The sequence below is a fragment of the Octopus sinensis genome, linkage group LG2 (assembly GCF_006345805.1).
Source record: "Octopus sinensis linkage group LG2, ASM634580v1, whole genome shotgun sequence".
Taxonomy (NCBI): domain Eukaryota; kingdom Metazoa; phylum Mollusca; class Cephalopoda; order Octopoda; family Octopodidae; genus Octopus; species Octopus sinensis.
In genome coordinates, this window is record NC_042998.1 from 188,376,731 (window position 1) to 188,393,662 (window position 16,932).

Consider the following 16,932-nt stretch of genomic DNA (forward strand, 5'->3'; position numbering starts at 1 on the left):
CTTGTTAACTGGTATCCAACAGGCCAATTATTTGTTCACTTTTATCTTATTTTGTTTCTACTACTTATTCAGTTGGAAGGTGACAGTGACAACAGATTGCCTGAGCAAATCGACTGAACACATTCTACAATGAACGTTGTTCTAATGTACAGACTTATCAGTTGTTTAGCCAATGCTTACATCTTGCACCTGTATACTTCACCGAAAGACACGTTTGCAGACACACACACACACACACACACATACACACACACACACACATACACACACACACACACATACACATGGCTCTTTCTAATTTAAACACAAGACCAGTAGTTTGAAATGAAGATACTAGTCAATATCATCGACTCCAATAATTGACTGATGCTTCATTTTATCGTTCCTTAATTGATGAGAGACAAAACTAATCTGGTGGGATTTGAATGAATTCTTTTTACAACACTCTACGATTTTACTAGCTCGCAGCCTAAATAATAATAATAATAATAATAATAGTAGTAATAATAATAATAATAATAATAATAATAATAATAATAATAATAATAGGAAGTAAACATGAAGAGAAGTAAGGGTGGACGTGGGCTGATTAGCGTACATCACCAGCGGATTAGAGTGCATCACCAGCAAAAGAAGAAACACGGCAGAATATTTGGTAAACAGCAAAGAAGACCTGCTGCAGTATGCTACTAGCGCAAAAGGAGTTAACAAAAATGGACTTGAGAGTGCTCATAAATTCCGAACAAGAACAGCCAAGGAGAGAGAAGAAACCCTACTCCTTATGGAATTACATTGTCAGTTCCACCGTGAAACCAATAAATAGAAAGACCAAGAAGCATCATAGAGGTGGCTCAACAAGGGTGACCTAAAAAAGAATACTGAAAGCCTAATCATCGAGGCCCAGGACCAGGCATTGAATACCAACTCAGTGAAAAAGAATATATACCAGTTAAGTACATCGGATCTCTGCAGACTATGTAGGTAGAGGGTCGAAAGTGTGACTCACATTGTCAGTGATTGTGAAAGTCTTGCGCAGAAAGAGTACCAGCGTAGACTTGGCAAAGTAGCCCAAAACCTCCACTAGCTACTATGCCGTAAGCGTGGATATGAGGTTACGGATGCTTGGTACCAACATATCCCGGAAAAGGTAATGGACGAAAAGGGGAAGTCAAAAATTCTCTGGGACTTTGATTTCCAGACAGATCAAGTGTTAGAGCACCGAAGGCCGGTTGTAGTAACCTTTAGAAGGGACAAATAAGAGTGCTTAATAATCGACGTAGCAGTGCCAGGAGATCAACACATAATCATGAAAGAAAGAGAAAAAGTTGATAAATATGGAGACCTGCGAATTGAGATCGCTAAGATGCGGTAGCTACGAGAGATGCGTGCATAAGTGACAAAGAACTAGAAAAAATTGAAAAGTACAGACTACCAAAAGACGAAATTGCAAGAATGTGGACTATGAGGAGAGTGTCAGTCATTCCTGTAGTTGTAGGGGCACTCGGAGCACTAACAATCAAGTACAAGAAATATGTTAAAGAAATCGGAATTGATATGAGAGCAGAGCAAACCCAAAAGCTGCTCTACTAGGGACGGCTATGATTTTAAGATTGGTACTTGGATGTTGAATGTCTTCTACGAGTTTTAACAACCAAATATCAAAGCTTATAACGTGCGGAAAGAGACCCTGTGAAACCCTCTGACAGCAGGCTACTGTCTGCCCCCCACAGAATCTGCCAGAACAAACAAGACCGAACGTTCTGAGAAGTAAAACAGTTATAATAATATACGATGGACATCTACATATGTTTCTTTTACCTCGTTTCACTCCCAATCATGTCAGACCAAAACTATGACTAAAGACACTTTCGTAAGGCTCCGTACTGTCGGATGAAAACAAGACTACGTGGTCGCGAAACAAACTTCATAACTATACAGCCATGCATATTTGAATGTCAGTTTAATATATTTTATAGTATAACAAAGAAAAAAGAAGTATATCAGCTAGCTGAACACAAGTGACAACCAAGTTGTAATTAATGATAAATTTATGTATAATAAATATATAAATGAACTCTTTGCTCTAGGTGAATGCGATGAAAGATATAGTTTGATTTGATGGATTTGATATTGCAGTGATTGCACAGATAAGCAGAAAAGTATTTAATGAACAAGCTGATGACCTTAATTGAAATGCTGTTTGTTGTTTTTACTGATTATCTTAATAGGATATTGAATTCTGCTGCTTTGCAATTTCGTTTCGTATACATATAAAAATAGTTTTGAATATTGCGAAGCGTCTTTCAATAAATGCTTTCCAACAAAGCAAGAAAGATACATTTCATCTCCATAAAGATGCCTTTATTTTACTTTTCCTGCAATAGCACACAATCTGTTATCTCGTTGCATAAACTATAATTTGAAACTGAATAGTTGTGATCTAATCTAAACTAGCACACTTGTATACACCAATAGCCAACTAATTGTTTTATGTATCTGAAAACGAGACCGAAACTATCAACGGGTATATATATATATTCAATATCCCCATATATATATATATGGGGATATTGTATATTTTCTTTGTTAACCTTAACTTCATGTTTCCTCTTTAATCCCTTTGTAATGAGGCCTTTTCGATGATTTAGGAGATGATTAAGACCACAAATTTTCTTTGTCGAAATATCCGACTATTGCATTTCTGAAACAACTGGTGGTTCTCTTTCATGCATTAATGTAACTATAGAGTTGAGTTATCTACTAATATAACGCAGGGACATATAATATTATTTCAATGCAGCAGGAGGCTAAATGTAGTCGTAACTCTATCCTGTATAAATGCTTCCTCCTTGTTGGAACCAGAGGTAACCGCACAGCATTTAATCAAACGCTGCAGTATCATAATTCTATTAACATGCATTCAGTTACATTCATATTCCAAGGAATGTTTATTATATGTTGATGTTTCTTATGATCTTAACAAGAGAAATTACATTGATAGCAGATACGTAACATCCTTATCTTTCCTGAATCACCACTACTGCCACTATTAATAACGCCACGATGCGACCTCAGTTCACATCATAGCTAATTCACTCACATCAAATACATCTGATTACTCTTGCGAGATTTCTTTACAATTGTTGCTATTCTCATTTTCGTGAAAGACTTGTAAGCCATCTTGCATACGCACAGAAAATCCTCCATATCTTTTTGCTGACTCATCTTTACGATTATTTTTCGTCTCTGACACATGTAACTGAGAACGTTTGAGTGCATATAAATATATACACATATGCATGTGTATATAGGGATATTCATACTTGTGTCTATCAGTCAATTGTTTTTATTCGAAGCTACATATCAATAAATATGTGTGTACGTGCTTCATGTAAAAACACACAAAAGTCTATCAACTAAACTGAAAGAATATTTAGTACATTTAAGTGTTGTATCAACTTTATTTTTATAAGGAAAATGTTGTCAGTGTCTTTGAAATATCACTAAAAATTGGCTTCGTTTTTCATATTAAAATAAATATCAAAAATAAATTTCAATGAATCAGTCTATCAATCATTCATTCATCAATCAGTTTGCTCGTCCGTCCATGTGTGTGTGTGTGTGTGTGTGTGTGTGTGTCTGTCTGTCTGTCTCTCTCTCTCTGTCTCTCTCTCTCTATCTATCTATTTGTCCGTCAGGCTGTTTGTATATGTCTGTCTGTCTATCTGTCTATATCCTTATCTGTCTGTCTGTTTCTCTATTCGTCTCTCTCTCTCCCTCTTTCTCTCATTCCTCTCATTAAAGCATTATTGTTTAAAAGTGAAAATTCAAGTTTGAATCCAATCTAAAGTTCTGTTATAGATTTCAGAATAAGATAATAATAAGATAATAATGATAATCAGAGATGGAAACGATCGTACCTTGGTGTAAGCCTCTAAACATGAAACAAGATTAAAAGTCTGGGAATTTCGTAGTATAGCATTTAAAAGATTAATTTTTATTATATATTGTTATAATTACATTTAGAAAGTATTTTAATTCAAACAATATGTAACTTGTAAGTAGACAATTTTAATTTAAACAATATATAACTTGTAAGCCGAAATATAGGTTTCAAATTTTGGCACAAGGCCAGCTAGTTTGTGGAAGTAGGTAAGTCGATAACATAGACTCCCAGAGCTCAATCGTTTTTTTTTTTGTATTTCTAATCGACCCCGGAAAGGATGAAAGGCAAAGTCGACCTCGGCGGAATTTGAACTCAAAACATAAAGGTAGACGAAATGCCGCAAAACATTTTGCCTGGCGTGCTAACGATTCTGCCAGCTCGCCGCCGAAATATTACCATAAAACTCTTGGTATACTCTTTACTCTTTACTATTTTACTTGTTTCAGTCATTTGACTGCGGCCATGCTGGAGCACCGCCTTTAATCGAGCAACTCAACCCCGGGACTTATTCTTTTGTAAGCCCAGTACTTATTCTATCGGTCTCTTTTGCCGAACCGCTAAGTAACGGGAACATAAATACACCAGCATCGGTTGTCAAGCAATGCTAGGGGGACAAACATAGACACACAAACACACACACGCATATATATATATATATATATATATATATATATATATATATATATATATACATATATACGACGGTCTTCTTTCAGTTTCCGTCTACCAAATCCACTCACAAGGCTTTGGTCGGCCCGAGGCTATAGTAGAAGACACTTGCCCAAGGTGCCACGCGGTGGGACTGAACCCGGAACCCCGTGGTCGGTAAACAAGCTACTTACCACACAGCCACTCCTGCGCCTATATATTTGCATTCAGGCAATCTTTATGAAAATCTTCATTGTTTTTAGCGTATTTGTACTACAAAGAAACCTAACTGGGAGGAGTAGATGAACTTTTAGTTTAATATAATAAAAAAAATGAACGATAGATACCTGAATGTATCAGAATGAACAAACATGTTATTATTCTATTGTAGATATTCCAATGATATGTCTAATTGTTTTCTTTTGATTAATATGACGATTTGATGTAATTTTATTTTTCTAAGTATCTGTGAGCATTTTGTGAAGATGTTTGTGCCATAGTTGCTGTAAGATGTGCAACAAGAGATATTGTGAATTATATTATCTGAATGTCTGTTCTTCCATCCAGTAAATAGACTTTAATTGTTTTCCCCATGCTCTATTATTTGTGTAAATTTAGTAAATAACACAGCTACTTTATGTTACTTATAATTCGTCAGGAATTCTTCAGACATATATATGAATAATTTTTGGTTAATTATACAGAAGATGTGTATTGCACGATATCTCAAGAGATATGTTATAGACAATATGGGAAATATATCTAAAGCTGTGCTACTGAGCAAAAGGATATTGAAAAATAACAAGCAATCGTAGCTATACTTTCGGCTTCAAAAGCTATAGGCATATAATGCTAATGATGTTGGCCTGTTTCAAGTACTTTTGGAAGATATTTAAAGACCACTGATATACTTATTGTCCTTTAGATCCCTTTCAAGATAAAGTCAAATCACCAATGCCCCTACATTCGTCCTTTTTATAACTAGTGATATTTATTAAATGTCAGCAAGATGAAATATTTTTGATAATCATTCATTTTTAAATGCCTTCGCCGTATCTTGTGTTCGGCTATGTTTTTTAAAGTCATATATATGTTATGCCTCTTTATTTTATGAATATGTATGTGTTATATTGTGTTTTCTTTCATGTAAATGAATGTATGTTCGTTGGTTTATTGTAAAAAGAAATAGAGTTCATTTATACGCTATGATTTATTATATTTCATAAGCTATTTATTAGCTTCATATCTAAAAGAATATGTGATGTAGTGATTGAAACGGAGATTATAAAATTGTTATTTGTGCAAATTGTCATGAATTAATTAGAGTAAGAACTCAATACTTTTTCACATATCAAAGAATTTTCCACTATTAATTTCGTATTCTGGATATTCTAGAATGAACTAGACTAACTAATTTTCATGGGATTGCTTCCTCTTAAAATTTGTTGAATAATATGTTTGGAGAGTTTCAACAGACGGTTAAAAGTTTAATACATTTATTCAGAATAAATAAACTTTATGTACAATAATTGATACAAGCAATGTATTAGTTTCAAATTTTGGCACAAGGCCAGCAATCTCGAGGGAGGTGGTAAGTTGATGAAATCAAATCCTGTCTTCAACTGGTACTTTTTTTATCAACCCCAGAAGGATGTAAGGCGAAGTCGAACTCGGCAGAATTTGAACTCAGAACATAAGGACAAAAAGCCGCTAGGAATTTTATCCGGTCTGCTAACGATCCAGTCAGTTTTAGATTTTTCTGATTGTAAGTCCATCAACAGTAGAAGCAGATTTTCCCCTACGTCATTTATATTTTTGTAAACGAAGGGTGTGCATTGGTCATGTCTTAGATTTCTATATTCACAAATATTTCCTTTTACTAGATGAAAATAAACATTGATCAAGCAAAAAGAAGAAATAATTTTGAATAAGATGTTCGAATATCGAATCTAAGAAATGAGCCAATAAATTCGAAATATTTTGGTATGAGGGAATTTTATCTCAGCTTTACTGACCCTGAAGATCTAAATACATTCTCACACACACACATACACACACACACACACACACACACACACACACACACACACACACACACACACATATCATATATCATTATAGGGCAAAGAATTATTAATTTGATAATTTATAAATTTTACCAAGTAGCTTCGGTATGGCAAAAAAACTTATGCAAAAAGGATTTTTTTATAATTATAAACATAATTAAAGGATTAGCAAAAAGTTGCTTCACCACATACCGAAAATTTAGAAATATCAGTCAAATCTGCTAATTCTTCTACTACAATATATCTCCACAGACAGCAATACTCGTAACTCATATAGGCAAAAATCCCTTAATTATGTTTATAATTATAAAAAAAAAACTTTTTGTATAAGTTTTTTTTCCATACCGAAGCTACTTGGTAAAATTTATTAATTATTAAATTAATAATTCTTTACCCTATATCTATAATGATAATTTCATTCCCTGATAGCAAACTGCAGTTTTTTCTGCGGTACTATCTTGTGACGCACATGGTGAACTGGAGGAAGGGATGCGGAATTACTCGTCTATATAAATTCGGAAATGCTATTTATCTTATGTTACGTTCGATGTCACTTGGTCGAGTGTTCAAAAGGTTAGGTTAGCATTTTCAAATTTATAATCTTGAAATATCATGCAGAAGAAGGAAATGGATTTTACAATTCTAATCCCGAAACGCGTACATGATTAATCGAAGACTGGTTAGTTTCATTATTTTTTCTTCATTTTTACCTATGTGAGTTACGAGTATTGCTGTCTGTGAAGATATATTGTAATAGAAGAATTAATAGTTTTGACTGCTACTTCTAAATTTTCGTTATATGGTGAAGCAACTTTTTGCTAATCCCTTAATTATGTTTATATATATATATAAACATTATTGTTTCTAAATCTCCCAACGAGAGACATTCAGTAACATTACTCTAGAGTAAAGATTATTTGCCAACAAAATAACAAAATGTGGCAATCCCGGTTGAGACGAATACTACTGTTATTTAGCCCCAGGAAACGGCGTCTCTAGCTGGCTGTAATCAGTATGTCTTTTATGTATACACACGTACGCACACACACACACACACACACACACACACATATTGTTAACGGGCCACTGTCGATTTTTTCTCTTACAAAAAGTTTTCCAACACAATATTCATACACTTTATTTCGAGATACACTATTCTTCCCCCGCTTTAAACGCGCGCACACACACGCACATATACACAAATACATACCTACACACATACATACATATATATATATGTGTTTGTTTGTGTGTGTGTGTGTGTGTGTGTGTGTGTGTGTATTAGTTGAGAGGATTCGTTTGGAATCGAGGAACATCAACGCGTAAAACGCAATCGATTGGCTAAAAGAACACCAAACAAATGTCGAAATAATCCCTCTTCGTAGAAACCGTTATACAGAAGTGGATACTGTTGTTGCGTACTCAATTCCCGTTATTTATCATTGATCCGATTGCTGGGCGAACTCATCGTGTGACGCAAATATAATAATAAACAGATGAATGGAGCTTAAATTTGCGACATTTGTTTCGCTCAAACACTATTTAATACTGTTTCTAGGTCATCAGGCGAATCTAAACATAGTCAACCACGAATGACCGATATTTCAACTTGTAGTGTTAAAGGTAACGGTGCTGATATATAAATCCAGCAAGTGCCTGTATTCAACCGCTGGCCAACAATTATACACACACACACACTCACAAATACACACGTATGTATGCATGTATGTATTCATGTATTTGCATCTAATGATATATACGCCTGTAATAATCTTCTGTTTATGCGTAAATTTGTAAACTGTCAACCATGTATGCGTACATTATATTGTCTACAATGTTCTTTATTTACTATAGCTTTAAATTGGAGCACATCAGCATTAGCTAACTACACATTCTATTCGGTTGATATTCTATTCAAAGACAAGAACTATATTCGTGGAATTGAATCTAATATCGAAGGCACAGTAAGTAATATGTTTGACAAAGTTCAATACTCCTTATTTGCATATTGATAGTATACCTTTTTTACTCATATAAGTATTTTCCACAAGAAATATATATTTTGTTGACCACATATAGTTACATTTATACATATTCTAAATATATTCACCTAATTTCTAATCTCTTTCTCTCATGCATTTCAACTATGTTGATTGGAAATATAACGAAGCATATATATATATATCATTCATCTACGGTAGTTGATTCAACTTATATTAAGGCCGCAATTTACACGCACCATTTTTCAGAGCTTGCCGCTAATTCAGTTCTTAACCAAATTAAAAACTGTTAACATTTTTGAAGAGCACTGGTACCTAGCTATATTTTGACATAAAAAAAGTTTACATCAACATTTGTAACAACGTTATAGGAGAGTAAGTTATGCTACCAATCAAGTTTAGATCTAAAAAGTTTTCATTTTAAACGAAAAATATATTTATCTTAGCTTCAATGATAAAAGAAAGCATGAAGAATTTCATAGTATTGTTTCAATGCAACGAAAATTTGTAACAGAAAAGTTGTGAGGTGAAATATCTTGAAAACATATAAGTAAAGCAAAAAATTGGATTTGAGTACAATTAACTTTTTATTTTAAAAACAAACCATATTTTAATTAAACTTAAATGATAGAGCTCAATTCGAGGAATTTCTTGGTATCAAACTCATGCAATGAAATTTTAAAACAAAAAAGTTATGAGTGTTTGTTTCTCAAATTTGAGGGTGATAATATAATTCTATACTTTTTATGAATATAGTTCTATAAGGAGACTTTTAATCTATGTCACCGGCGTCATTGAGGTAAGGAAAAAATTACCAATGACACCGCTAATTAACACATTGATAGATTATCAATTAGTATAATAGCATAGTCTGGAATAAACATATTTTACATGGAAAAATGTGAGCAAGAGAAATAATATTCTGAAGATTATAAACCTGGAAAATTACAGGACAAGTTATTACACTTGGAAAAGTTCAGGACAACTTATTACATCTGGTAAAGTACAAAACAAGAAAAGTTTAACTTAAAATATTGCAGCTAAGTATAAAATTTGACTTATTTGATTGTTATTTACGAAGTAACATTTTAATTAAAAAAGGTACCATCATCTTTTTAAAATATTGACACACTAGAATACTTAAAATATGAAAGCAAGAAGTACTAATATACCTAAAGTTTTATGCAAAGTAGAATAGTATATATGGTAGGCAAATTCATTCTGTAAAAAGTAGGCATTGAGTCAAGACCAAAAATGTGAAGACTTGACAATAACTTAGGCAATAACTCAAGCAAATTTTACGGTGAATTTTCTTGTTATAGGTAGATTTTACTGCAATAGATAACAAACTTTTGTATTATTCTATTTATTTTACTAATTATGTACTATTATTATTTTTTATAGCCTATTTTTAAAATTCTAATCATTAATTAATAATTAAAGAAATGAATTATTTTAAAGCGCAAAAAATATTTTGAGTTATTTAAAATTTTTAATGGAAGTAACAAGTAATAACAAATAGAAGTAAAAAATTTGTAATAATCGTATTAGTTTTAAGAAAAGCTAATATTTTCTACATCTAAATATTTTATTTGAAATTTTATCCTTAGCTGCAATATTTTAAGTAAAAACATTTTTGTTCCGTACTTTGCCAGATTATGATACGTTGTCCTGTAATATACTCTTTACTCTTTTACTTGTTTCAGTCATTTGACTGTGGCCATGCTGGAGCACTGCCTTTAGTCGAGCAAATCGACCCCAGGACTTATTCTTTGTAAGCCTAGTACTTATTCTATCGGTCTCTTTTGCCGAACCGCTAAGTTACGGGGACGTAAACACAGCAGCATCGGTTGTCAAGCGATGCTGGGGGACAAACACAGACACACAAACATACACACACAAACACACATATATATATATACATACATATATACGACGGGCTTCTTTCAGTTTCCGTCCACCAAATCCACTCATAAGTCTTTGGTCGGCCCGAGGCTATAGTAGAAGACACTTGCCCAAGATGCCACGCAGTGAGACTGAACCCGGAACCATGTGGTTGATAAGCAAGCTACTTACCACACAGCCACTCCTACGCATACCAACCACATGGTTGGTATATATATATATATATATACAATTGATCATAAGAATAAAATTATCAAATAAAAGAATCATAAATGTTTAGTACTTTTAGGTACGTATTGCCTAGAACTGTTTTCATTATAATGTGTGTGCGTGTGGTGCAAGAGAGAAACAGAGAGAAAGGGGGGGAGTGTGTGTATGTGTGTAGGTAGTTAGAGAAAGACAGTTCTGCAATTTCTTGCTGAAAACTAATTTGTCTATAGAGATCAAATGTGTGCAGTACATTTCTAGCTCACTTCCTCCTTAAAATCGTGCGTTACCTGAACAGTTGCACGGTGTGCCACACGTTAGGTATCGAAGTGATCGCGGATCAACGTGAGACTTAGTGTTTTGCAAGATAAAGCAATGCAACACCCGGTCCAGGAATTGAAACCATGATCTCGCGGTCGTGAGTGCAACTCACTAACCACTCGGCCATTCCCTCTCATACTTACACACACACTCGCATGCATGCGTGGTGCACACACACGCACATGTATCCACCTGTTGTTCGACTAGTTTTCAAACGGTAGCTATCATGTCTTAGTATCTGTTACATCACAGTCGGGATGCTACTTCGAATTTCCCTTTACCGTTTTAAAATACATAACTGGATAATATTGGGTTGGCAACTAAGTTCCCGCCAATTTTTTAAAATTAAAATTTAAAAAAAAACAAAACTAATTAATCAATAATGTATTCACCCTTGTTGCTTACAACTTCTTCCCAACGTTCAACAAGATTTTCAATACCTCGTTGGTAGAAATCACCCGATTTCAACTCGAAAAATTGATCCAACCAAGCTCTCAATTCTGCATCAGTATTGAACGAAATTTCGCGTATAGCATTTGAAAGAGATCGAAAGAGGTGGAAATCCGTTGGTGCCAAATCAGGAGTACGGCGGGTGTAGCAGCACTTCCCAGCCATGCGTTTGAATGGCTTCCTTGGTCATATTGGCTATATGAGGGCGGGCGTTGCAGTGCAGCAGAAGAACTCCATGCTGCCGATTAGGTCTTTTCTCTTGAATAGTCGTGTTGAGTCGTTCCATCGTTTGAGCATAGAGTTCCACGTTGACCGTTTGGTTCCGTTCAAGCAATCGTAATCGATAATCCTTTCCCAGTCTCACCACACGTAACAACATCGTTTTACGCGGATGATCTTGTTTCACGCGCGGTGTCGCTTGTTTACCGGGGCTAAGCCATTCCTTACGCTGCTTCATATTGATGTACAGGCACCATTTTTCGTCGCCAGTAACGATTCGGTAAAGAAATCGTTGCTTGTGTCCATGAGTTCAGCGGTGACGAGCAAGGAAACCAGCGGAGATTGTGTCTCGTTGATTTTTGTTGTTGTCACTTAAAGCATGCGGAACCCATGCCCCATACTTCTGAACATTTCCCATCGAGTGAAGATGCTTCTTTATAGCAGTGTGGGAGCATTCCATTTTCTCTGTTAGTTCCCTTGTCGTTTGATGAGAATTTTCGTTCAAAAGTTGGTTTAATCGCCCTTCATTGAACTCAACTGGACGGCCAGAACGAGGTGCGTCTTTGAGGTCAAAATTTCCATTTTTGGACTTGGCATACCAACCACGAGCGGATCTTTCAGTTATAGGTCCCTCTCAATACACAGCACAAATGTCTCAAGCAGCTTTTACGGCCTTAGAACCTTGATTAAAAGCAAAAAGATGTCGAAAATGCTCGTTTTTCTTAACTTGACATTCCATTTTAATGATCTGAAAATAAACAAAAATTAACTAAAATTAACTAGAACAAAACAAAACAAAACAAAATAGATTCCAAAATGATTAAGAAATAGAATTCTCGAAAAAAATAGATAAATTTAAAAACGCAATAAATTACAAAATAAAAAAAACAGTGGGAACTTAGTTGCCAACCCAATATGAATATATTTGTCCGACTTTAAGACGTTCATGCAAAATTTGAAGTACGATAACGGAAATCTATCACGCTTCCATATACACACTTAGACAATTTAGTTGACTCATCCCCTGTGCTACTAACTAACACACTCCTGTCTCCAAATCACGGAATTAAAGCCTACTAAACTGGATGGACCACTACAGTATTTATGAAATTTACACAGAATACCTTGGCATATATTCAATAAGGTCAATAACGACATAACACACATATGTACTATTATAATTGCAAGCGATATCATTAAAGTTTTTAACTTCATTTCACGTTCCCCACTTATATCCCAAATCTTAAACGTCTACTAAAGAAATAACGCAAGCATTTGTTTTCTCTTATATCAAGGTACTGCTATGTACAAAAACAATATTTCCCCCCAGAAAAGAAGGATGCGCTGACAAAATGGAATGCCTTTGATCATAGGTATGCTCAATCAGGGGCGAAGAAACAAGGAAAAAACAATAGTAATAATAGTAATCTCTTTTGTTACCAAAAATACTAGCAATCTTCAAATACAACCAACCATCATATCCATGCCCATAAACATACCATACACAAAGAAATACCAAAATACTAGTAGTTAATATATAGGAACCCCACTCATACGCAGTACATATGTAGACTATAATGAACGTCGTCCAAGTGTATCTAGAGCACTAAGACGTACCAGACTTAACCAATAGAAAAATATAACGATAATGATGTACAAATAATATATTAGACCCGTCGTGGATTATGTCAGCCATAGCTAGGTCTGCACCAAACCACAGTAAACGACAAAATCACAAAGCACATCTTACATCATTATTGGTTAATACAGACCACACTCAATTATAGGTCGAACACAGGCTATGCGTACAACGAAACAAATGAAAGACTATCTAGAACTGCAAAGGACATGACAAACAACCCGGGACACTGCTAGAATATTGCCCTAAAATCTTTATATCTCGCGCTTTGCCCAGACGAATATAAAAGGATACATTTACATTGATGTACTGCAACATTGATTCTCTCATTAATCCCAAGTACTCTGTTAGTATTGACACTAACAATAACTTGTACAGCATACTTCTCACTCTGACCGAGATCATTTTGTTCTGTTGCGGCCACTGTTCAGTCGAGCTAAACGGTGCAACCTCTATGTAGTCACTCAAGTTGCCAGAAATAACTGCCAGATCATCTTCAAATCACACTCTGTTAAAAGAACAAGAGTAGACCATTGGATAATGTTGTGGATGAATTATCTAAAAGAACAAAGTGGTCCCAACCTAGAAAACTATGAATGTAGGCGTTCAGAAATAAAGTGGGTATTGTAGAGTACAGATTTATCTTTTACATGTTTCAGTCATTGGGCTGCGGCTATGTTGGGACACCGCCTGGAAGATATTTTAGTCGAGCAAATCGATCCAGCTCTAATTTCTTTAAAGTTGGGTACTTATTCTATCATTTTCTTTAACTGTTAAGTCTGGGGGACGTAAGCAAACCAACACCGGTTGTCAAGCTGTGTGTGTTGCAGTGGTGTGGGTAAAAAAAATGACATAAAGACCCAAGCATACACATATACGACGGTTTTTTATACAGTTTCCATCTAAGAAATTGACTCACAAGGCATTGGACGTCCTAGTGTTATAATAGAAGACGCCCACGGGACCATCGCGGTGGGACTGAACCCGAACTACGTGGCTGCAAAGCAAGTTTGTTAACCACACAGCCATATCTGAAATCCAATGCAAATACCCATTGTATTTCGGATTGTGCGCTATGGTCCTCGACTAAAAGGTAACATGAATATCTATAATAATTGATGTGTGTTTAATACAACTTGGAGGCTGTAGCTCTGCTCGATCAGAAGTGACTTTAGGCATAAACAACAACAACAACAACACTTGTTAATTTGCATGAAATGTTCGTTATTATACCTAGAGAAAAATACATATTAAAGAAACATATTACACATTAGCATAGATTTATTTCTAACGAAAAGTGTTTAATAAAAAGAAAAGAAAAAAAGTCATTCGGTTATGTGCTTAGTCGTATCTTCGAAAGACACTGAAAATCTACAATATTTAGTACTTATACTGGTGTTGTTTACTTCTGCATCGTACTGGCAATGCTGGGCGTTATATTTTTATTATTATATGCAAATAATCTATTATTTCCCGTAATACAAATTAGCCACATATTGTGTGCTTGAATTAAATTTGAAAGAGATAAGGCTAGATAAGAAAAAAAAATGAATGGGAAAATAGTTTGTGTTCTTTAGGATACTGGAGTATTTGCACTAACATAATATCACAAACTCTTATCTGGTTTGGGGTAATTCAACCTAATCTCGACTGAATTCCCATCGGTTTTTCTTCTTTAAGTGTGGGGAAATAACTTAGTGGTTATGGTATGGGTATTCTATGGTAATGACATCAAACTACTGCAACCCTGGCAGCGAAATACTAAATACGATAATAGTACAGTTTATCTAACTCAATGAAATATTGGCTCGATCTAATACTATGTAACTTTGCTGAATGTATAAATAGTACTGCGTCCAGTCTAGTACTTTGCGAGCTAAGTTATCATTACTGACCTATATCCAGTATTGTATAATCTGAACTATATGAACTAGTTCAATAGACCTCAGCTCCCTGTACTCCTTTCTATGAAATATTTAGTAAGAACAGAAGGTACATTTCAAAATTTCCTGTGGGTCTAGTATCAGTGTTTGTCTTTTCGTGAAGTTTAACCGATTGAAAACAAATGATCTGGATCTGAAGCAATTATACTACAAGCTAATGATGCAAAGATATTGTGTGTGCTTCGACTGAAAGACAGTGTGAGAATGATACGATGTCAGGTTTTACATTCAAATGTTTTTATACGAGACATTAAATCCAGCATGCCTTATAAACTGCATCTTGCGCTGCTGTCACTACTGTAACAACAACAGCTACTACTACTACTACTACTACTACTACTACTACTACTACTACCACCACCACCACCACCACGATCACCACGACGACCACGACGACTACCACCACTACCACCACTACTACTACTACTACTACTACTACTACTAAACCACCACCACCACGATCACGACGACGACGACGACGACGACGACCACCACCACCACCACTACCACCACCACTACTACTACTAACTACTACTACTACTACTACTACTACTACTATAGTAGCAACTGCTGCTGATAGTAGTAATAATACTTTCACAGCCGCAGGTGCTCTCAGATAACAATAACAGAACGCCCTCGCATTAAAAACATACTAAGTGAAAATGATAACAGCAACAGTAAAAATCACTAACAACATTATCAGCTAGAAAACAAGAACATTATCCAATTCGGACTTTTTATTCGATGTAATCATTATGTCTTTTATGTATACATACGCACTCACTCACACACACACTCACCCAAACACACACACACGCACACAGTTAGACACACATATTTACTGACTCCTACGCCTTCTACAAGTTTTTGTATTCTGTGACAGACACCACACTGTTTTATGCCTACACTTCACCCATAACACTGCATCTCGATATTCCATGTCAGTCTGCAATTCAATTCGTCTCTAAATGAATGGTAGCCCAACCCCTACTGTCAAACTGTCCTACAGCTTTATTTTATTAAATATTACCCTACACATTTCAGCTACGTCAGTCTCGTAAGTTTAGTAAGTAAGATCTGCGAAGGTCATGGTCATTGGTTCTGTCTCTAGATTAAATATAGCTCTATAATGCGAGTGCTCCTTACAATGCTATTTCAAATCAATCGTCTTAATTCTACTAAGTCAGTATGTCCAGGCCATAGTCCCAATCTACTGTACCCACCACACAAAAACGAATTGCTAACCACCACACAAAATCTTTTTGAGGTTACTTCATCTTATAACCAACTAATTTTAATTACCTCTGACCTGAAACTTGCAAAACCACCCACAATTTTCCGCTTATATCTAATTACCAGAAACTCAAACTCCATTCTTATTATGTAACCAGAACGCACATACGCACGCATACACACACTCATATAAATACAAACATATATAAAAGAGAGAGAAATGTAAACACAAAAACCATGTATGCTTATAACACACACACACGCACACACATGCACACACATGCAAACATACATATTGTGTGTGTCTTAGAAAAATATTTCTCAAATGTAAAACAGAACAGTAATGCACACATAT

General features: G+C 35.0%; 1 protein-coding gene across 1 annotated transcript in view; it reads left to right on the forward strand.

The window, feature by feature from the left end:
* Positions 1-16,932, forward strand: part of LOC115229190 (proto-oncogene tyrosine-protein kinase receptor Ret) — a 280,998-nt gene that overhangs the window by 49,314 nt on the left and 214,752 nt on the right. The window contains exon 9 of the mRNA XM_029799591.2: positions 8,515-8,624. Within this exon, the coding sequence (XP_029655451.2) occupies positions 8,515-8,624 (110 nt within the window). The remainder of the gene's footprint in view (positions 1-8,514; positions 8,625-16,932) is intronic.